This window comes from Sceloporus undulatus, chromosome 2, assembly GCF_019175285.1.
Source record: "Sceloporus undulatus isolate JIND9_A2432 ecotype Alabama chromosome 2, SceUnd_v1.1, whole genome shotgun sequence".
Taxonomy (NCBI): Eukaryota; Metazoa; Chordata; class Lepidosauria; order Squamata; family Phrynosomatidae; genus Sceloporus; species Sceloporus undulatus.
Window position 1 is genome coordinate 85129184 of NC_056523.1, and position 23706 is coordinate 85152889.

General features: G+C 38.7%; 1 protein-coding gene across 4 annotated transcripts in view; it reads right to left on the bottom strand.

Moving 5' to 3' along the window:
- CYFIP2 (cytoplasmic FMR1 interacting protein 2) overlaps nucleotides 1-23706 on the bottom strand; it is a 101972-nt gene that overhangs the window by 78023 nt on the left and 243 nt on the right. For 3 of the 4 annotated variants that reach the window (XM_042451370.1, XM_042451371.1, XM_042451368.1), the window contains exon 2: nucleotides 2195-2333. In XM_042451370.1, coding sequence (XP_042307304.1) covers nucleotides 2195-2311 — 117 coding nt within the window. In that variant the 5' untranslated portion in view covers nucleotides 2312-2333. Of the gene's footprint in view, nucleotides 1-2194; nucleotides 2334-13709; nucleotides 13965-23706 lie in introns of those variants that run through there. The other variant, XM_042451369.1, reaches the window with a different exon arrangement.

Genomic DNA, 23706 nt, shown 5'->3' on the forward strand with positions numbered 1-23706 from the left:
ATACACATGTGTAAGATAACCTCATGCCTGAGTCAGTAATTCTATAGTTGCTGCAGAGGTTGGTTTCCTCTTTTTCCTCCATGGTAACCAAAGCCGCCCCCCCCCCCCCCCAACCCACAGTAGAACAGCTAAAGCTGCCTGACCTACCCATAGACATCATATGCCTGGTGGAGGTCAGAGGCAGCACAGGATAATTGTGCTATGTCCCCATATGCTTTCTCAGCCACTGAGTCCTTTGGAGGACCCCAGTGGACCTCAGCAGATGATGTAATCACTTTGTGTCTGCCTATGAAGACACAGCTAGATGCTTCTACAATCCCTCTTGCTCTCCAACAGGCACAGAACAGCCATGAAGCAAGGCTTCAGTGGTTCTATGGTAGGTCTGGTGATGGCTCAGTAAGGGATAGTTCTGCATGCAGAATTACTGCACTGCTTTGGGCCACACAGGATGTTGGCCATACCTTGATAATTCACAAGGATTTGCTTTTAGCTCTGGCAGAAATGAAAATTTTGGAGAAGATTTATCACTGATATTGCAGTTGACTGTTCTGGGTATGTTTTCATTTATGTGCAAGTGTTTTAATCCTATTTAATTTTTTTCAAGTATTCTATATTGATATGAATTTTATTTTGTATGTGAATGGCCTATGGTCCAAGCATTAATAATAAACTACTACTACTACTACTACTACTAATAATAATAATAATAATAATAATAATTAGATAACTTGAGTGAATGTATCAATATGTAGTCAGTACAAAACCACTATCATTTAACACTTCATTAAATCAGACAGTAAGGGAGCCATACAGGGAAGTTTGAATAAACCATGAGAAGTGGTATTTCAAAATGTGGTGGCTGAGGTAGCTTGGAGATGTGAATTCATGCTTATTAAATAATTAGAATACATGTTTAAACAGCAATAGAACACAAACAGGGTCCTCTTAATGGATGCCCAGTGACTTTTAGGAGAGATACTGTAACATAGGAAAGGGCTCCAATATTCCCTGCATTTGGAAGGGAAATTTCCCCATAGGATGTGAAAGAAAAAATAATATGAAACAAATAACTTTTACTTGTTTATTTTCAGAATAAGCAAGCAATAAATAAAAGGTTCAAAACACACTGCAGAAAAAATCCAGTTTGAGGCCACTTTAACTGCCCTGGCTCAATGCTAGGGAATTCTGAGAACTGCAGTTTTGGGAGACATTTAACCTTCTCTGTCAGAGAGCCCAGGTGCCACAATAAATTACAGTTCCCAGGATTCCCTTGCACTGACCCAGGGCAATTAAAGTGGTCGCAAACTGAATTATTTCTGCTGTGTGTTTTGGACCTAAGATGTGCAACAGACCAACCCCAAAGGGGCAGCTTTAAGCCGCCCTTCCAAAGGCAGATTGGGGCTGTGGCAACCCAAAAAAGGAGTGGCAAAGAGCCGTTCCTTTTTCAAGCATCTAAAATGTGGCTTTTCCAGCCCCAGGTGGCTTTCTGGTTCTCTGGTGGCATGCGGCATCTGAATGCTTTGCTGCCGGAGCATCAGAATGCTGGCCCACGTGTGGGCAGCCAAGCAGTTTGGGGATGTGTGTTATGTGTCATCTGCACACCACACCCCCAAGCTGGCTGGAAGCTGGTTATGCCAGTCTGTTCTGGCTGTGAGATTCAGTACAATAGGTTTATGACCCATAACAATCCAAAGAGAATTTCTAAACATCTCCATTTCCTGTGCATCTGTAAGAAGATCAGAACTTCTTCTGAACTAAACCTCTGCTTTAGAACAACCACAGTTTACTGTGCCATCTGAATACTCAACTGTGGTTAATCTCAACTATGGTTTGCTGAAAGAAACCAATTTTACAAACATTAATCATCAGAGAAATAGCAAACTGTGGATAATTTTTTTTAAAAAAAGAAAGGGAAAATATTTAAACTTCTCCTTGCAACCATGCTGGAGAAAAAGCAGGGAGCCCATGGAAAGGTTAGGTTCACTCTCATAACACTAAACTATAGTTTAATATTACATCAAAATCATTATGAGTGTTTTCTTGCTGCTATAGCAACTTGTATTTTTCCCTTACCTTCCTATACACTTTGCTCTTCCTTAATGAGAATGTTTTCTGATTCTCTTTAAAACACTAAGTAGTACAGAAGTTAGTTGTGAGTCTTTCTAGCTGTGACATATGATGAGCTGCATCTTACCTGGTACATAATAGATGATGGAGGTGGCTCGATGCATGGCTGCTGATCGGGCAGTGGTAGTTCCTCCAGCAGATCCACATTGGACAGAGCGTCCTCCAAGGTCACGTGAGTCGTCATGGTTCAGAGCTTTCAGACTCGCCTACAAGAAAACAAGTTTATGTTACAGAACCAAAGAGAGAAAAGAAAGATATTCAGAATTGTGTGCATATGCAGCAAACCCAATGAATATTAAGAAAAATTCAAAGCTTGAAGAAAGTAATTGGGGGGGGGGATTCTAACTCTCAGGATCCCCCAGCTAAATGGGAGATATATAGATCCTCCTGCCAAAGTGGGTATATATTACAGTGGATCCTTGTTATACGCTGGGGTTTGAATCCAAGATCCCCCGTGTATAACAAAATCCGTGTATGTTCAAGTCCCATTAAGTATAATGACATAGCAAAATGGTGTCCCTAATAAAAAATGGAAAATCAAGGTAAATTTATACTTTTTTGGAACATTTTCAAACCGCGTATGCTTGAATCCGTGTATAAAAAATCCGTGTATAAGAAGGGCCGACTGTACATTCAGAAGGTGAAACATCATGTACACTAACTCAAGTATAACCCCAGTGGATTTTAGTGTTGAGTAACCACGCAAAGGATCAGGTTGCACAATTGCACTCTCTTCTTGTACAGGATAAGTACAATCCCACATGGAAGTTCCTGAGTTCTCATCTGCTAATCCTTTTTCATATGACATAGTCCCTCTCTCTACAATGTTCTCAATAGTCTGTGAACACAAATACCAAATATACATTTATATTTATTATACTCTAGAGTCCAAACAGAGGAAACTACAGTTGTTCCAAGTTAATGCTGGAGGGGAAAGACAGATGGCTTACTCAAATTCTTTCTTTTTCTTAATCAACTAAATGAGAACGCTAGATAATAAATCCAGAAAGGTTATTCAAAGAAGTGTTGAGATAAATGACATGGACAATTCTGAACAGTTGAGAGAACAATGTTTATAAACTGTACTTTCATTATTTTATTACACACAGAAGTGGCAAGCACAGGACAGCACTGTGTGGCAGACAGGTGGATTAATTTGTTCTGAAAAAAATATAAAGTAATGCCCACAATGGGCAGAAGGATAAATCAGTAGTACAGTGCACCCGTGTCATACGCGGGCACGCCTTACGCAGCTTCCAGTAAGGCCTTTGACAAAGTTCCCCACGACATTTTTGCAAACAAGCTTGTAAAATGTGGGCTAGACAAGGAAACTGTTACATGGATTTGTAATTGGTTGACCGGCCGAACCCAAAGGGTGCTCAACAATGGCTCCTTTTCATCCTGGAGAGAAGTGACCAGTGGGGTCCCACAGGGCTCTGTCCTGGGCCCATTGCTATTCAACATCTTCATCAATGACTTGGATGACAAAATTGGGGGCATACACATCAAATTTGCAGATGACACCAAACTAGAAGGAGTAGCTAACACCCCAGAGGACAGGATCAAGATTCAAAATGACCTGAATAGACTAGAAAACTGGGTCAAAGCTAACAAAATGAGATTCAGCACGGAGAAATGCAAGGTACTGCACTTAGGGCGGAAAAATGAAATGCACAGATATATGATGGGGGACACCTGGCTGAACAAGACTACATGTGAAAGGGATCTAGGAGTCCAAGTAGACCATAACTTGAACATGAGTCAACAGTGCCATGAAGCAGCTAAAAAGGCCAATGCGATTTTAGGCTGCATCAATAAAGTATAGTGTCTAGATCAAGAGAAGTAATAGTGCCACTTTATTCTGGTCTGGTCAGGCCCCACCTGGAATACTGTGTCCAGTTCTGGGCACCACAATTTAAAAAGGATGTTTTTTTTCAAAATTACAAAAGCACAGACCAACAGACGTATAAAACCAACACACAAACATTAAACATATAATACTGCTAGTGTGAAGCAGTAACAACATATAACGCTTCTTGTAATATATTACTTGCAATGTCTTTGAATCTTCCTTAACAATTTCTCTAACCTTACAGTAACCCAATTATTCATTTCCCATATAGAGTAGTTAATTCTTAATCTAAATATACTTCCTATATACCTTCCTTTCTTTCCACGCTTTATGTTCATTATATTAAGTTGAGTAAAGACTGATTCCATATTATCTAGCAGTAATAATCAATGATGCAGTAGAGTAAGAATCATTGATATTAATCTTCCAATATCTATTCTTTAGTTTCATTTTATAGTATTTCTATATTTTATAACACACAGCCAGTCTTCTTCTGTTTTTTCTTTTGTTCTTCCTTTCATCAAAGTTGTTAATATATCCATTTCCATAGCTTCATATAAGCTCGATAACCAATCTTCTAATTCGGGTATTGCTGAGTTCTTCCATGATTTGGCAAATGTAATTCTAGCCAACGTAACCATATATAATATGATACGTTTGTGTTTCTTCTCAACTTCTTTTTCCAGTTCCGAGGTCATATTCAATAAGAACAATAATGGGTCAAATGGAAGTTTCTGGTCCAGTATCTCAGACATTGTTAGATGGATTTTTTTCCAGTATCTCTCAGCTTCTTTACAGATCCACCATAAATGAAATAAGTTTGCATCCACTTTATTGCACTTCCAACAGGCTGCATCTTGTTTTTTGTAAACCAGATTAATCTTGTGAGGAGATAAGTACCAGCGGTGTAGCATTTTAATAAAGTTCTCTTTATAATTTTGACAAAGTGTGAAGTTCTTGGAGTTCAAACAAGCCTTTTCCCATTTCTCCAGTTCTATGACTTTACCCACGTCTCTTGACCACTTTATCATTGTGTGTTTGACTGCTTCGGTTTCTAAATCTCTTTTTTGCAGTATCTTATAGTACTTAGAGATATGTTTTGTTTTTTTATCAAATATGACTTTGTCTATTTCATTATTGGTTGCGTCAATTCCAACACTTCTACTGTCCTGGTTGAATCTTGCTGATATTTGTTTATATGCAAACCAGTCATTAATAATTTTTTCTGCTTTCATTTGTTCAAGTGACTTTATCTTAATGTTTCCCTTTTCCAATAAAGTTTTATATGTGGGGTAATTGATTTCTTGATTAACTTTTGTTCGTGGGAAAAAGGCTTCTTGTGGAGAAACCCATATTGGCATTTTGATATAAAATAGTTTTATAATTTTCATCCATGAGTTTAACAAAGAGTTTCTTACAAAATGGTGTGTAAAATCGATGTTTTCTTTATATTTTTCATACCAAAGGAAGGCATGGAAACCAAATCTCAGCTTGATGTTTTCCAAACATAATATTTCTCTATTCTCCAATTTGATCCAGTCTTCCAACCAAAGTAAGCAAGCTGCAAAATAATATAACTTAAAATTAGGTAGGGCACAGCCTCCTTTTTCAAAATTTTCAGTTAAATTTTTCCAATTTATCCTTACTCTTTTACCAGACCACAAAAAATTAGAGAGCTCCTTCCGCCATTCTTCAAAATAACGTAGATGTGAGATAATCGGCAAATTCTGAAAGAGGAATATGAATCTAGGAAGGACATTCATTTTAATAGTGGAAACTTTGCCAGAGAAGGAGAGGTGTAGTTTAGTCCATTTCCTTAATTCATTTCGTATCTCATTCCACATTTTCTGGTAATTATTTTGAAATAGATCTATGTTTCTTTTAGTTAGATATATTCCTAAGTATCTTACTTTTCTTTCCACTTTATAGCCTGATAGATTTTTAAGTTCTTCTTCTTCCTTCTGGGATAAATTTTTTGTCAATATTACCGTTTTTTCCTGATTAACCTTAAATCCTGATGATCTTCCATATTCCTGTAGTATCTTTTCAATGTGCTTTATAGATGTTTCAGGATCTTCCAAATAGAGGATGATGTCATCAGCAAAAGCTTTCAACTTAAAACAACAGTCCTTAACTTGAACTCCTTTTATTGCTTGTTCGTATCTAATTTTAGTGGTAAGTATTTCCAGTACCATTATGAATAACAAAGGCGAAAGGGGACACCCCTGCCTGGTTCCTCTTTCGATATTTATGTTAGGAGTTCTTTCTTTGTTAATAATTAATTGGTCTTTCTGGTCTTTATAAATATTATTAATCCAATTCAAGAAGTTGTCTCCCATGTTCATTCTCCTAATGGTCTCAAATAGGAAATACCAATTTACCCAGTCGAAGGCCTTCTCTGCATCCAATAAAATCATAGCCATCTTTTTTTCATTATGATGTTCAAAATACTCGATGATATCAATTGTGGTTCTTATATTATCTTTCAAAAGCCTTCTGGGTAGGAAACCGTTTTGATCTTTGTGGATTAATCTACTCAGAATTCCTTTTAATCTCTCTGCTATGATAGATGAAAAGATCTTATAGTCCACATTGAGTAGAGAGATTGGCCTGTAGTTTTTGATGTCATTCTTTTCCTTATTTTCCTTCGGTATTAAAGATATATATGCAGATTTCCATGATTTGGGGATCCCATGAACTTGTATCTCATTTAACACATCTTTCAAAGGTTCTACAAGAATCTCTTCTAATTGTTTATAGTAAGCAGCGGGGAAACCATCAGGCCCCGGTGTTTTATTGGGTTTCAGTCTTCTTATTGCTGTAGAGATTTCTCTATTTGTGAACGGCTGATTTAACATAGATTTTTCTTCTTCATTTAATTTTATGATTCTCTGATTATCCAAATATCTATTTATTTCATTTTTATCTTGTTCCGTATTTAAAGGTTCTTTGTATAGATCTTCAAAGAATTCTCTAAATGAAAGTAAGATTTTGTCTTGGTCTGTTATTCTTTTCCCTTTATGTATTATTTCTGTTATAATTTTTTCCCCTGTCGTTCTTTTAATTTATTTGCAAGAAATTTGCCAGATTTATTTCCTGATTCGAAATGTCTCTGTTTAGCTTTCCTTAAGTTTCTTTCTATTTCCTTCAATGATATTACTTTTAGCTGATGTTGTAATTTTTCCACCTGATGTTTAAGTGTGATATCTCCTTTCTTCTTCCATTCTTCTTCTTTGATTTTTAATTCATCTAACAAAAGTTTCTCCTCTCTTTTCTCCTTCCTTTTAATTTCTGTTTGAATTTTTATAAGTAATCCTCTTATTACGGATTTGCCAGCATCCCATATAGTTTTACTCGCCATTCCTTCCGTTTTGTTTTCTTTGAAGTATAGATTCAGGGTTCTTTTAACCTCATTTTTAATGTTGTTATCGTTTAATAGATTATTTTGTAATTTCCAATTATACTCCCTTTTTCGTTCTTTTAATTCTAAACTTAGAGGATTATGGTCCGAAATTCTTTTTGATAAGATATCTATGCTCTGAATTTGAGGGATTAGATTTTTCGACGCGAAGCATAGATCTATCCGTGAGAAGGAGTTGTGGCTTTCTAAAAAAAAGGTAAAGCCATGTTCTTCCTTGTTTTTAACTCTCCACACATCCTCTAATTCGTTATATTTTTTTAATTCAAAGAAGGATGATGGTAGTTTCCCTTGATTAGTTCGTATTTTTTCCCCACATTGGATTTTCTATCTATTGTTGGATTGGGAACTGCATTAAAATCACCAAGCAGCAATATGTTATTATAATCGGTCGCCTTTATATGATCATTAATTTCAGCGAAATACTTTTCTTGGTTTTCCAAGGGTGCATAGATCCCCACAATCAATATTGTCATATTTCTGAGTATAACTTCCACCGCAATATGTAGGCCCTCATCATCTTTAAAGATCTCTTTGGATTGATATTTTTTGTTAATAAAGATGGAGACACCTTTCCTTCTTTTATCTGAAAGTGAGGAGAAGCAATAGCCCAATTTAGGGTTTCTTATATATCTTTCTTCCCCTTTCTTTATTTTAATTTCCTGTAAACATATTATGTCACTTCTTAGTTTTTCTAGGTAATGGAAAACAATGCTTCTTTTGTACTTTGAATTGATTCCTTTTACGTTCCAGGAAGTAATTTTTGTTGACATATTTTCTTTCTTTTCCCCTCTCTCTTTCTTTCTCCTCTTTTTCCCCCCTCTGTCTTCACTTTTCTTCTACTTCTTTTTTTTTAATTATTCCACCCCTTCCGCCCCTTTATAAAATTTTTTTTTGTTAACTTTATTTACTATTAATAAAATGGTGTGTTTATTTAGAGAAAAAAAACGTTTTTAATAATTTATCTTCCTTAATACGTTAACTTCGTTTCAACACTTTACTGAAAGAAGTCAATAGAATCAAGTTTCAAGCTCCAAAAGAAGATTATGTTCTTCAAGGCTCGAAGCAATCTCTTTCCTTTTTTCTTCTTGGAATATTTGTTTGGCTAATGGTCCTTCTTCTTCTGTGTCTATACCATCCTCTTCTTTCTCGTTTCTCTTCTTTCTTTTATTGGTTCCCAATTTCCAGTCTCTCGGTTGGTTTGAGCTTTCTTTTCTTCCCTCATCCTTCTCTTTAAATTCTCTTCTTATTTTTCGTTCTATGTCCCGAGCTTTCTCTTCATTGTCTATCTTGTATCTTTTTTGATTATAATAAAAGGAAAGCCCTTCAATACGTTCCCATCTATAATTGATATTGATATGTTTTAGGAGTTGAGTTAGTGTTTTATACTTAAGTCTTGCCGCCAAAATCTGTGGAGGGAGATCTTTCAATATTTTAATTTCTTGATCTTCTATAATGAATTTCACTTCATAATTTTTCTGGATTATTAAATCTCTCATTTTTGTTCTTACTAGACTAATCACCATATCTCGGGGTATTTTTTTCTCACGAGCTTGGACCGAATTTACGCGAAATAATTTATCAATTTAAAAAGGATGTTGAAAAACTGGAGCGTGTCCAAAGGAGAGCGACTAAAATGGTGAAGCATCTGGAAACCATGTCCTATGAGGAACGACTTGGGGAGCTGGGGATGTTTAGCCTGGACAAGAGAAGGTTAAAAGGTGATATAATAGCCCTGTTTAAATACTTGAAGGAATGTCATATTGAGGAGGGGGAAAGCTTGTTTTCTGCTGCTCCAGAGACTAGGACCCAGAGCAGTGGATGCAAGCTACAGGAAAAGAGATTACACCTCAAAATTAGGAGGAACTTCCTGACAGTGAGGGCTGTTTGATAGTGGAACAAACTCCCTCGGAGTGTGGTGGAATCTCTTTCCTTAGAGTCTTCAAACAGAGGCTAGATGGCCATTTGTCGGGGATGCTTTGATTGTGATTTCCTGCATGGCAGGGGCATGGACTGTATGGTCCTTGAGGTCTCTTCCAACTCTACAGTTCTGTGATTCTATGATTCCTTTTCTCCCTTTTAAAGTATCCCAATATATCAAAGTGTGTACTTGGTCATCATTCAAAAATGAAAAATGAGAACTTGGAACATGAATATGTTAAAAATTAATTTGTTGCAAAGCCCTGGAAAGTAATTTGATAAATGGTTGCAATATTCCCTAAAGACAATGTTACATTGTGTGGTGTGTGTGTTTGGAGGGAAAGAGGGACAGAAGTCCAATATAATATTCTGACTAAAATGATATCCTGAAAAGCTATTACCACAAAGGCTGTCTGGACATAACATGAGAAACTGATAGCTCCAGTGATGGCACAGGACTGACCAAGCTCTAGAGATCTGGGTCTGGAGCCTAAGAGTGACCAAAGATTAGAGAACAAGGGCTCCTCCTTCCTGACAGTTAGTGATGGTGCCAGCAGAGCAATCGCCACTGAACATCACTACCAACAGTTCAGTGGCGATTGCTCTGCTGACACCATCATTAACTGCACGATTCATGAAGGCCTGGGCCCATTTCCATGACCCATGACTTCAGCCATGTTCTCATTCACAGACCACCAAGCAGAAGCAAACTGCAGAATTCATCACTTGAACTACATGATATTTCTCTTCCATCAACATTTAGGAAGGCCAAACCCTATCATAACTACTGATTGAAAAAAACACCACACCTTACCTTTATTCCATCAAAATGAGCAAATTTGGGCGTTGGTACTTACATCTCAATACAATTTGGTTTGTTGTTACAAAAAGGAACACTTTATACTGATTTATAACATATTACTTATATGCTCTGTGAAAAACAAATAGTTAATAGATGCCTGTGACCCTATATAGTGGTGGGGAAATGCAGTTGCAGCTGTAAAGGAACATAGAATTGAGGGAATGTATTGTGACTCTGCACAGCAAATGCACGTCTAGCTATTACTCAACAGGATACTCACATGAAAGGCCTCTTGCTGGTTCAAAAAGAAGGAAAAAAATCCTGAGTTATACCAATTCACACTTTGGCCACTAACAATATAGCATTGAGGCTCATGTTCTTTCAAAAATCATATTACTCATGAATTTATAAACTAAGGCCCGGTACAGATGGGCCCGAAAGGGCAGGTTGGGGGCGCCTTTCATTGCTGCACAGCAGCGCCACAGCAACCAAATTGTGCAGTGCTGCTGCACAGCAATAAAAGGAACACTAAAAAGCAGCTCCCTTTTGTGTTGCCGCAAGCAGCCTGTGGCAGCGTGAGCACTTCACTACTATACTGCTCCATTTGGATGCAGCACAGCAGCGACATCATCATTGCGCATACTGTCTACACAACGCTGCACAACAGTGATGCCTTAGTCATGTGCTAGGGTTGTGGGGCGTGTGGGCATTCCACCCTGAAGCAACTCTAGCATGTGACAAGGGCGTCATTCAGGGCCCATCTGTACCAGGCCTAAATTAGCCTTCCATATCCATGGATACTTTATCCATGGATTCAAGCATCCATGGCTTGGAAATATTTTAAATATATATAATTTTCAAAAAGCAAAGCTTTTTGCCATTTCTTATTAGGGACACCATTTTACTGCACTATTGTATTTAATGGGACAGGTTTTGGTATCCATGTCAGGTAGTGGAACCAAACCTCAGCAGATGCCAAGGGTCCACTGTATGATAGTACAGTACACAATGCAGCTGCTGGATTCTCTTAATGATTCCACAGTGTTTTTACACATATATTTTGTTAAACAAATCTATTGCTTTTAAGGGCCAACCACATACCTCGAAACTTAAATGGGATGAAACAAGATATGCAAAGGAATCTGTGTTTTGTGAGGGATATGTTATTGTTCTTATGATATATCACTACATGAATACACATGCATGTAGATTTATCATTATGTATTTGTGGTCAGTGGCACCCTGAAAAGCACTGCTCTTATTGAGGCACTCTGATTCAAAGTGTATTATAATCTCAGTATAAAGGAAACAACAGATGGACACAACAGTAAGATGAGGTTATTCTGAAATGGCACTTATTATGAGTGTGATAAACAGTTGTCAAAGCAAAGCAGCTGGCTGCTTAGGCTTCATGGACATAAGACTGATTTATAAGAAGAGGTTTCTGGAAGGACGACATATGGTCCCTACCTATTTCATTTTGAAGTTCATATACACTGCTAGAACCTGAGACCTTGAATTTCATTGCCATGATGGCAACTCCAGAGGCAGAAGAGGTAGCAATCCTCTTGATGGATACTTACATTGTTATAATATTCCCCAGGGGTCCTAAAATGAAGCTTGTTTATTTTACTGCAATCTTGCATTATGTCCCATAATGCAATTCTTTTGAAATATTTCTTCCATAGCCAACAGGCTGGTTTACATAGGCTGATTCAGAAATAAATGTGCAATTTCCTTCCATAGAAAAGCATTATTTCAGGTGATGTGTGAGGTGATATACAACCTTTATTTACAGAGCTTGATCTGTGTGATAATACTGAACATTTTGAAGTGACAGGGAGTGGGATGTTTCAAGCAGCAGCTCCTGGTTTCAGAAAAGGAATGTAGGAAGTGTCCAAGAGGATTCACATTTTTATCTGTGGAAACTGAGAGGAGAAATCAGTGTGGAAAACATGTTATCTATGCCTGATGTCCCAAGTGCCTCTGAATAACTCTCTGGTTTCTGGAAATCAATTAAAAAATATGTGTTCAGGAGCTCAAAAACTGCTTTGTATATAAATAATTAAATAAAGTGGAAGTCTTTTCACAGCAAAAGCCATCCACTAAAGTAGATTTCATTCTGTGCTTGTTCTGCAAATCAATGAAAGCAAAGAACACACACACACACACACACACACACACACAGAGAGCAGTCCAAATGCTGCATGTGTTGAAAAAGAAAAGGGCTGCCAACTCTTGAAATGAACAAGACTTGTGTGTTTTTTGTAAGTTCAGTGACAGAGAGAGGTTCAGCAGGTGTGGCTGTACTTGTCACTGCTGATTGCTCTCAGACACTGTTTTCTCTGAAGGGCAAAAAGCTTCACTGACTGTGCCTCCTTTGCAACTGAAAACAAAGAAATCATGTGCACCTGTGAAAATGGCACCAACTTCCTATCTATAACCTCAGCAGCTGACCATGGCTATCTAATATTGCTTCTTATGCAAATGTTTCACTGTAAAATTGAAGTGCACAGGATGCTTTCCCCCCCTTCCCTTCTGTAAAACTGTTCAGTGGAACTCTGATCCTGGTTTTATCATACTGAGAAAAGAATGTTTAAATTAAAGAACAGTGAAAGAAAATACTTGGTACATAATTATGGCTGCAGCTTTTTGCCATCAGGATTGCTGTCAACAGCCATCAGCTATTCCTACTGTGTGGAAAATTAACAGAAGACACCTTCTCCACTACTTAATTCACATATCAGGAGCAGTTTCTCTGGCTAAGGTTCTTCCCATAAGGCTGCTGCTGTTGAAGGAACAGGGGCATTGCAAGGAAAAATAAAATTATACTGGCAAACATTATATCTACAATGTTTTCTGCTGACGGCATGAAAAAATTTATACTGATCTTTTGTTTTTTCCTTTCCAAGTCATGATTTTTAAACAAAGATTTTGTTACTTTTATAACCAGAGTCTAAGGGCACATCTACCAAATTTTCCCCTGTAAGCCAAGAACATCTGCTACATCTTCTTCACAACCAAGCAAAGCCAAAGACAGCTCTTCTTTTTCAGTGATATAGCAATGGGGTCACTGGGTCAGTGATCAAAAGGTCAGCATGGAGTATTAGCCAACAGAAGCCATCTGTGCCTCCTGGGCATGGTTAAGTTAAGTGTGCTTGAAAAAGGAACAAAACAGGATGAGGGTGGGTAGGAAATAAAACTGTACTCTTTGTGGTTGTGTATATAGGTGCAACACTTCCTGCATTGTCATGCCTGACACACAATGCTTGCAGCACCTAATTTTCAACTTATAAATCATTGAGGGTTGGATAATGTCAGCAATGCATGAGAAGGAGGCTTTTGCACAAGGAGATGTTTTACCTTTACAGAGGAAACAATATTCTTTATCAGCAATGAAGCACAGAAAACATACAAGTAATCTGGAATAGTCTTTCTTTCCTTTCTTTCTTCCTTCTCTTTTAAATCACACAAAATGCTTTCCTCTCTCCACTCAGACCCAAATAAATATTTAAGTATTTCCAAATGCTGCAAAATCTATACCCAAATCAGTAACTCCCTAAATAAAGTAAGCACCATGCTAGACTGACCTTATGCTCTCTAAAATGAACTTGTTCCCCGATGAACAACTGAACTCTACTCAATTGGTTTGAGCACTTGCTTTCATAATTGCGCAGTCACCATCCTCTGGGGAGCAAGAGAATAGCTCTTCCATCCATGTTTAATAAAGAGCATGTGCTTCAGACATCAACTCAGAACAGCTCCATCTTCCACAAGAGAATAACTTGGGCTGACCTTGTAACAACTGAAAAAGGCCCTTGCAGACAGACAGACAGACAGACAGACAGACAATACATAAATAAAACAGAGACAGATAGACAGATACAAATGATGCCAAGGCATTTTGTTATAAATTCTGTTATAAACTTCATAAAAAACAATAAAATTTAACTTAAAAACAAGCAAACTAACAAACCGTTTGCTGGCCAATGCCTAGAGCCCCATGGCTTCTGTAACTCTATGATCATAATATAAAAATGCTGTGTTTGGAACTGATGTACAACTCAGCATCCTGACAATTACATTTCTGCCTCTTAATGCTCCAAAAGTGGGAGATGGCACTGATAATTTCTGTGAAATCTGAAAAATCAAATGGGGATTAAGCAATGTAAATCAAACTACTAGATGAATAATAAATCATGCAAAATAGCGAACAAGAGACAAGTTATTTATCCACACATAAACCTACCAAATAATCTTTTGCATACAATTTGATCAACTGTATACTACAGAAAGGAAACAAATACATCACCAGAACATTTCCTGAAAACAACTAGCTTCAGGTAACTTGAGCATGTCAGTCAGAAAACACGCTTCAAAAATATTGCTCTAAAATACACATATAGGGCCTGAACAGACAGGCCAAAATAAAGCTGCTTTGGGTCACTTTGGAAGTATGCTGTTTAAACCTACAAAATATCTTTTTGTTATCTTTTTTTCCTAATACAGGTACTTTTAATCTGCTTAATATATGTTGTCTATGTTAGATGAGAAGACAGGGAAGAAGTATTCAAAGATTATCTTACATATGGTGATGGAACAAGGATAACATATGCTTGGAATTGGAAAAATTATGACATTCCAACCATTGATGACTGCCTCATTAAATTACATGGCATGTTAAGATTAGATAAATTAACTATAATGATTAAGAAAGATAGTATACCTAGATTTGAAGAAGACTGGACAGAAATGATATGGAAAGATAAATGGGGCCCAACAGTGGTTTTAACGTCAGAAAATTAAGTGAGATACAAAATTTGAACATAGAAAATATATAAGATATATATACTCTGTGTGTGTGTGTGTATATATGTTTGCATTTTTGTGTTTTTCCCCTTTCCTTTAGGTTTGTAGTAAATATATGCATGTGACAGTTTGTGAATATTTTTTCTTTTTGTAATATTGTTTGATTGATTGATTTAATAAAAATAGAAATAAAAATATTCTTTTAAAAATTATATACTTTAAATATAAAGAAAAGGCCCCAAATATCCCCAAATGATCCACCAAAACATCATTTTAGAAGTAATGTTACACCTGTTCAAAAATTAGCAATTTTCTTTCTTTCTTTTCTTCTTCTCTTGGTATATGTGTTTGGTGTATTTCATTTTGTTTATTTATATTATAATTAATATTATTACCATTGTTATTTATTTAGATTTCCTGCTGCTTAACCTTTTCCTTGCCTTTTTTCTCAAAGTGTATTTATAATAATAATAATAATAATAATAATGGTAATTAACCAAAAATGATAATTACTTAGGAAATTGTGTTAATGGTAATAACTTAGGAAAAATGCATCACAGATAATGGCACTACTTGCAATATATTACGTCAAGCTGTCTACTGATGATGTTAAAGGCAATGTTATTGGACACCATCAGCATCTTTCTCCTTATTGCAGCTGCCCTTGCTACTCCAGAAGAGGGATGGGAGTGGTAAAATATCATAGGTGAAGGAGTGGGGAGGAGGCAACATAAGTAACACCAGAAAAGGTATCATAGTGGTTTGAGTGTTGAATTATGACTATGGAGAACAGGATTCGATTCCCAGCTCAGCTCTGAAACCTACTAGGTGACTTTGGGCAAATCACATACTGTCAGCCTCAAGGTAAGGCAATGGCAAACCTCCTCTGAACAAATCTTGTCAAGAAAACCGCATCGTAGTTTCATCTTAGAGTCACTATAAGTAAGAAATTACTTTAAGGTATACAACAAGAACAACAAAGCTGTGTTAGTCTGGACCAGCAAAGCAAAAATAAAAACAAAAACAAAAAAATGCACCCCATGATCAACATGTGGAAAGGACTCAACAGATTTTGTTTCGTAAAATAATCTTTGTGTACTGTACTATAATCCCTTTGACACAGATCCATTAGAGCCTGCTTCATATAACAGCCTACAAAGAGCAGCCATGACTAGAACCAAAAGCTTACTGATATGTACCTTCTTGCCCTCACATTAGTCCCTGTAGATTTTATAGAGAAGAGTGGGACAAATTCTATTATCCGTCCACTTACACCACAGTACACAGTTAGGCAACCCATAGTTTCCATGGCTTTATTATTTAGCATTTCCAAGCTTGTAGTTCAAGCCTTGAATCTTTGCCTGGGCAGCATCAAGATTCGAACCTTCTCTGCCTAGCTCTCTAGCAGTTTAGCCTTCTTACCTGGGGCCCTTTGACACCACACAATTATAGCCCTATGATTCCACTTTAACAGTGTGAGTCTTTATACCCTACCCAGTTATAGTACTATGACTTTGACTACCATGCCTGCATCCAATAGAATGTTGGGTTTTAGTGTTTGGACACTGAGAATCCTAAATGTCCCTCCCTAAACTGACAATCCCAGAAATCCAAAGGATGCCACTAAGGCAATTAAAATGGAATCATACTGCTACAATTGAGAGTTATGAAAGGGCATGTGTTCCTACTCTCTCAACTTCCTATCCAACCTTTGCCAGTCTTGCCCAGGTCTCTTGCATTTTCTGTCATAGCCATTTTTTACATATTCTGGTCCCTTCTCACTAGGACTCTCATTCTCCCTGCCTGCCTAGATCAAGCATTAGGCCCTCTCCTTTCCTGGCTGTCCACGTCACAGTGCTGACACAACATTTAGTCACTGCACATTGACACTGAGTATTGTCATGGTGACTGACAAGAGCAGCCTGGGAGAAGAAGTCACAATTCTTTATGCCAGGAAGGTGCATTCAGATATCTACAGACATTATGATTTCACATCAAGCAAATAGAATCCTCCTCCTCCTCAGCTAAATGATGTGTTAAGAGGCAGTAAATATCCATTTCACAAACAACAAGGTGGTTGAAGCTGTGTGCTTCTTTCTTTCTGTTTTACATTTGTAACCTTAGAAAGAGAAAGCCCATATTGTTTTTTAACATACATTTTACTGATATTTAGTAATCCCTTTTCATCTTTTTGTTGTTATTTTGAACTTGGATTTTGCTAATCTACATGAACCAAAAATAAAATGAAATGTGGAAATGTGGGATACAATCAATTAAGAAGGAAGAGAGAAAAGAACAAGTTTTAATTCATATACTTGCAGGACTATCTTATCCATACTCAGTCAGAAGTCCCACTATCTCAGGTGTGGGCAACTAGATAATGCTGGACTGAAGTTCCCAGCATTCCTTATCATTGTACTACATTGGCTTGGACGATGGGAGCTGGAGTATATCAGGAGGGCCATACTAATTCATCCCTACACTTTGTTCTGAGAAGCCTATTCCTAAGTGAGTATGGCTAAGACTACAGTCTCAATGTGTTTTAAATGTTCTTCTCTAAAACAAGGACAAAAGAGAGTACTGAATATGACAAGCTTAGATAATTAAGCATTATCTAAATTACAGGGAAAGCACTTTTTTCAATTGCCTACAAGTGACTGCTCAATAACAATTTTTCATATATATCCAATACAAATATGTCAAACCGGAGGACATAGTAGCTGTGACTGAAGCCAAAACACTGCATGAACAAGACTTGGGCTCATGAACTGATCTCCACTCCACTCCACCTACACTTTCCAGCATAACCACAGGCAGGTGACTGGAATCTTTCACTCCATTTTCATGACTGCAGTTACTTAGTGGGAATGTACTGATGAAACAATCCACCAAATTTACTTTTGCCTTATCATGGATTTGGCTATAAATTGGTACATGCTGCCAAATCACTCCCTCTTAACAATCTATAGACATTTGGTGTGTAGCTTATTATAACAACCAAGCCTAGTTCCAAATGAGCCAGAGAAATAAACCAAGTATGAAACATATATTATTTCCCTGGTTTGTAATCTGAGATAATCTGAGATATAAGACAGATGCTCAGTTTGGATGTAACAAACGAAGGATTCAGGCTGCATCTGTACTGCAGAAATAATCCAATTTGACACCATTATAACAGCCATAGCTCAATGCTCTGGAATTATGGGAACTTAATTTTGTGAGCTATGTAGCTTTCCTTGTCAGGGAGCTTTGATTCCACAACAAGTTAAAGTTCCTAGACTTTAACAGTATTGAGCCACAGCAGTTCAAGTGGTGTCAAACTGGATTATTTCTGGAGTGCGGATGCAGCCACAGACAGAAGGTCTATAGTTTATTCAGCTGTTTTTGCTAGCACCATGAGGCAGCATGGGCCAATTTACTTATTTATTCCTGGTAAATCAAAATTCAAGCTAATAATTGCATCCAAAGATTGTCATTAAATACAAAAAATGGTTTATCTGAACTATGGTTTAGTGAAACAAGCCAACATCAAACCATAATTTATAATCTTATCTTGTTTCCCAAAACTACAATTAAGTTCAACCATAGCTGAATAAATCATGTTTAACTGGAAAAGTTTTCCATTTCCTCTTTGGAGCTACTCCCCAAAAGAAAGCACATAACCCCAAAACTCATTCATGCATATATAGTACCAAACCACAGTTTAGTGTTATATCCAAACTAGTTTTATGACATACTGTACTCTCCCCCTGCTGTCTCCTCTGTGACAAATTTTAAATTATAAGCTCCTCAAAGCAAAGGCAGAAAAATACAAAATATTGAATTTTAATTACAATAATAATGCAGTATCTTAAAACTATGGCAAAATGAGCCATCCAATGGAAGATTAGAACAAATATTTTCTGAGTGTTAACTATTTAAAAACCTACTGCATGGCAGCTACACATAACTGCTCTCCCTGCACCATTGTGGGAGCATAAGGTCAGTTTACCTCTGTCCTGGCCCGGTGCTATGCAACATCTTGGATGACAGAATTGGGGGCATACTTATCAAATTTGCAGGTGACACCAAACTAGGAGGAGTAGCTAATACCACAGAGGACAGGATCAAAATTCAAAATGACCTGAATAGATTAGAAAGCTGAGCCAAAGCTACCAAATGAATTTCAACACAGAGAAATGTACTGCACTTAGGGTGGAAAAATGAAATGCACAGATATAGGATGGGCGACACCCGGCTGAATGAGACTACATGTGAAAGGAATCTAGGAGTCCAAGTAGACCACAAATTGAACATGACTCAACAGTGCCATGAAGCAGCTAAAAAGGCCAATGTGATTTTAGGCTGCATCAATAAAGTATAGTGTCTAGATCAAGAGAAGTAATAGTGCCACTTTATTCTGGTCTGGTCAGGCCCCACCTGGAATACTGTGTCCAGTTCTGGGCACCACAATTTAAAAAGGATGTTGAAAAACTGGAGTGTGTCCAAAGGAGGGCAACTAAAATGGTGAAGGATCTGGAAAACATGCCCTATGAGGAACAACTTAGGTAGTTGGGGGTGTTTAGCCTGGAGAAGAGAAGGTTAAGAGGTGATATGATAGCCCTTTTTAAATATTTGAAGGGATGTCATATTGAGGAGGGAGCAAGCTTGTTTTCTGCTGCTCCAGAGACTAGGACCCGGAGCAATGGATGCAAGCAACAGGAAAGAAGATTCCACCTCAACATTAGGAGGAACTTCCTGACTGTAAGGGCTGTTCGACAGTGGAACACACTCCCTCAGAATGTAGTGGAGTCTCCTTCTTTGGAGGTCTTTAAGCAGAGGCTGGATGGCCACCTGCTGGGGATGCTTTGATTTAGATTTCCTGCATGGCAGAATGGGGTTGGACTGGGTGGCCCCTGCAGTCTCTTCCAACTCTATTATTCTATGATTCTACCCCATTTTGGCACAGTACAGACCTCTGAGAAACAACGGTCTGCAGGCACCCATTTTAACTCTGGAGGGATACTGCAGCCACCAGACTGTGCAACATCCCTCTGGAGTTAAAAGCACCCGGTTTTTCCAGGTTCTTCTCCCAGTGCCCTGGTTACATCACAAGTGAGCCAATGGCACACTTGTGATGTAACCACGGCACCATGACATGCAGACTCTATGCATCCATTATGTAAAGATGGCAGCCCCTGTGTGGATGGAAGGCCACCATCAAAACGGCGCCATGCCATGCTAGGGCCCAGCATGGCACATTTGGGCCGTCTGTTTCAGCCCCTAAATTACTCTAATTAGATTTTACCATATTCAGAAGTACCAAAAATGAAATAATGTTCATATTAATTCAAGATAATTAAGAGAATGATATTTGAGCCACTGTGAATATAACTAATGAGAAATAGTGTATGGCTTCCAAAATACTTCCAACTGCATAACCAAATTTTTCTATTTGCATCTGGTCCAATCATACATTTTGACTTCCATTCATGAGAAGACACTCTGGAGGATATTTCAGATTTTAGGAGTGGGCTTAACTCTTGTCCTGAGATTAAGAGTGCAACTGTATGCATTTCTACTCATGCCCACAGGTGCGCAAAATGGTAGCTTGGAATGAGTTTCTGTTCTTCTGCTGTGAAGTCTAATTTCAACTTCTCCATTTTAGAGTGACAATATATGTGACAATAAGTCACTCCAAATAATTTGCCTGTAATTTGTTCTTTTTAAATTTTGCAGTAACTACAACATAACCGAGTTACATTGTGATTGCAACATGAGGTATGATTTCATCCTTTTTCACTGTAGCCTTTTAGTTGCTTTTTAGCTACTTTTATAATGAGCATGTGTGATGTCATTACATTTGTGATTTTTGTAGCACAGACCAGCAGCTTAGAGCATTCTAACGTTTTTAAAATAAAAATCACAAAAATTTACTACTTCTGAATAGGAAAGTAAATATTACTTTTAAAAAAACCCCACAATTATAGCTGTACATAATGAATACAGGGGCTACTCTTAAAAATGTAATTACTCTATATACTCATGCACAAGTCTAGAAATTTTAGTCAAAAAATTGACCCAAAAAAACTGGGTTGTTAGCCATGGGGCAATGTAAGTATTGTACTTTAACTCTCATATATATATATGTTTTATATGTATATAAGGAGCCCTCCCCTTTCTCTGATTAGCATGGTAAAAGGCCAGAGCTTAGTCCATTCTGGGAGCACCAAAAAGAAGCATGGATCCTCACTACTTTCTCATCCATCCAGCCTTTAGGATGAGCACAAACCATTATGCCTGAATGTTCTAAGTTCTTTGGCATCATTTTCCTTTGCATCATCCTTTACATCCTGTGTTACATGCCCCTAAGTTTTACCCTCAACTTATCCACGGGTCATATCAAAATCCATAATTTTGGCACCAAAACCTACTCTTGTCTTATAGTATATATGGTATTTGCCTCTAGTAAGGGTAATTTGACAGACTTTTTAAAAAATTGGCGATAGCACTTTTATTTTTTATTGCCTTTCTAAATAATTATAAGCTACCTTAGGTGCCTACATGGGCCAAAGGTGGGAATAAAATGGTTATAGAAATAAAATAAATGTATATGGCTAACAATAACAAAAATGAGCATACAAGAAAGCACTGCAAAAAGTCTAAACAAATAAATGCAAAGCAGGCACTGATAATGGAGCCAAGAAGACTTCTATCTCACTAATTTTTAAGAATGTGATTGGTTTATTGGTAGATAACGGCTTTTTCCCTGGTCACTTCTTTGGAGAAGTGCATCTTCCACTTTGAGAACGGCTGTGCTGTTTTATCTTGAAACAAAAAGCGTTGGACTAAGCCAATTCCTTACATTTTATCAGCCAAGTGTCCTCTGTATACACAAAGGTCCAGTTCTCTATCTAATGAAATGAGACAGGAATAACACCTGCCCACGGCATGCTTTCTATTTCCTGTAGCCAACAGGTCGGCTCAAGGGTCTGACTTGAGATTCTTGTGATGTGAAATCCCACAGTGCCAGCCACCAGAACAACAGCAAGAGATGGCTCAGGGGCCCCTTCGCTATCAATATCAGCAATATCCTTCCCATCTGCAAACTTCAAATTCTGTGTGGTTTGTTTAAATTTAACTCCTGTCGAGCACATACTAAAAAGAGCTCCAGAAACTCAAAAACTGATGTGCATCCATTACAATTTATCCTCCAATCCACCCCCCCCCCATGCACACATATACATCCACAAATGCAATTTTGCAGTTTGTTCTCTGCAAAACCTGTTCGTCTTCTGTCATTTGGGCCCTTCTTGGCACCAGTGAATAGCCACCTCATTTCCTACCCACTCACACCTTGCAGGTTCAAAAGCCTGAATGGGATAAACACACTGCTGTATCAAGTTGTTTTAATGCATTATCAGGGGTGAAGGTAAATGACATAGGAAAGGAAGCAACTGAAAAAACAGGCTTGTTTCTTTACTGCTCAGCCACAAACCATTTTGGCAGATTTGCCCCAAATCTGAATTAGAATTCATGCAAATCTACAGAAAGTCTGTGCCGGTTGATGGCTGTAATAAAGATGAACCAAACTGAAGTAGAGCAAGTTCCAGTCCCTAAGTCTCCGGGGTCCAAAACACACTGTAGAAACCATCCCCTTTGAGACACGTTAACTGCCCTGGCTGAGTGCTAGGGAATTCTGGGAACTGGAGTTTTATGAGAGACATTGAGCCTTCTCTGTCAGAGAGCTCTGGGGCCAAGAAGCTCCAATTCCCAGGATTCCCTAGCACTGAGCCAGGGCAGGTAAAGCAGTCTCCAACTGGATGGTTTCTGCAACGTGTTCTGGATCTCAGTGGCCCTAACCCTTTCTTTCCTACAGTCAGAACATATGTTTTACACGGCCTGCTTCTTTATTCAGACCTCTCTGCCACTTGGTCATCTTCTTCCATTTTTTACCCCAATGTTGAGAATGCGCCCCTCGGCTGTGAATCCTTTTCCTTTGCCCCTTTCGCCTCCCACACCTTCCGTTTCCCCCAAACACACCCACAGAAAGAGCCTCAAATGCCGGAGCAACTGCAGAGATTGGACCTGGTCCCCAAAGCCCAGCCTCCTGTCGCTGAAATAAGCTCCAATAGCCCTTTTCTTCCACACAGAGAGAGGAGTCTTATGATGGTTCTTTGCCCCTCCATCCCTCCAGCAGCAGAGCGGCATCCCAGCCAGGCCCTAGAATAAACAGGGAGGCCTAGAATCTCCCAGGTGGCACCTCGGAGCATGATGGGAGAGAGAGAGAGAGAGAGAGAGAAGGGGGCTCTGGTCCAAGCCAAGCCCCAAAGGCAGCCTCCGAAGCCCTGGCTGAGGAAGAGGAGCCTGCTCAAAGCCCAAAAGAGGCCTAGGGAAGGCATGGAGGCAAGGACATTCGTAGGGAGGCTCAGCATGGGCCGGAGACGGTGGAAAGGGAGGACAGAGGCCCCGGGAAAGGAGGACGTGGCTGGCAGCACAAGGGGACACACACACGGCCATAGAAAAGCTTACACGAGGCTTCTCCCTGCCCGCTCCTCCTGCCCCTTTTGGGATGCCTCCGGGAGGAGGAGAGCCCCCTGCGCTCGCCGAAGCCGGGCTTCCTTCGCCCCCCTCCCCTGCAGTCTGAGCTCCCAGCAGCAGCAGCAGCAGCAGCCCCGAGGAGAGGAGGCCAGGAGGGAGCAGCTCCGGCACCTGTGCCCTGCGGGGCCTGTCTTTGGCGCCCCGCAGCCGGCCCCCCTCCAGCTGCTCCGCTGCTGCCTTTTGGCCTCCCCTCTGCAG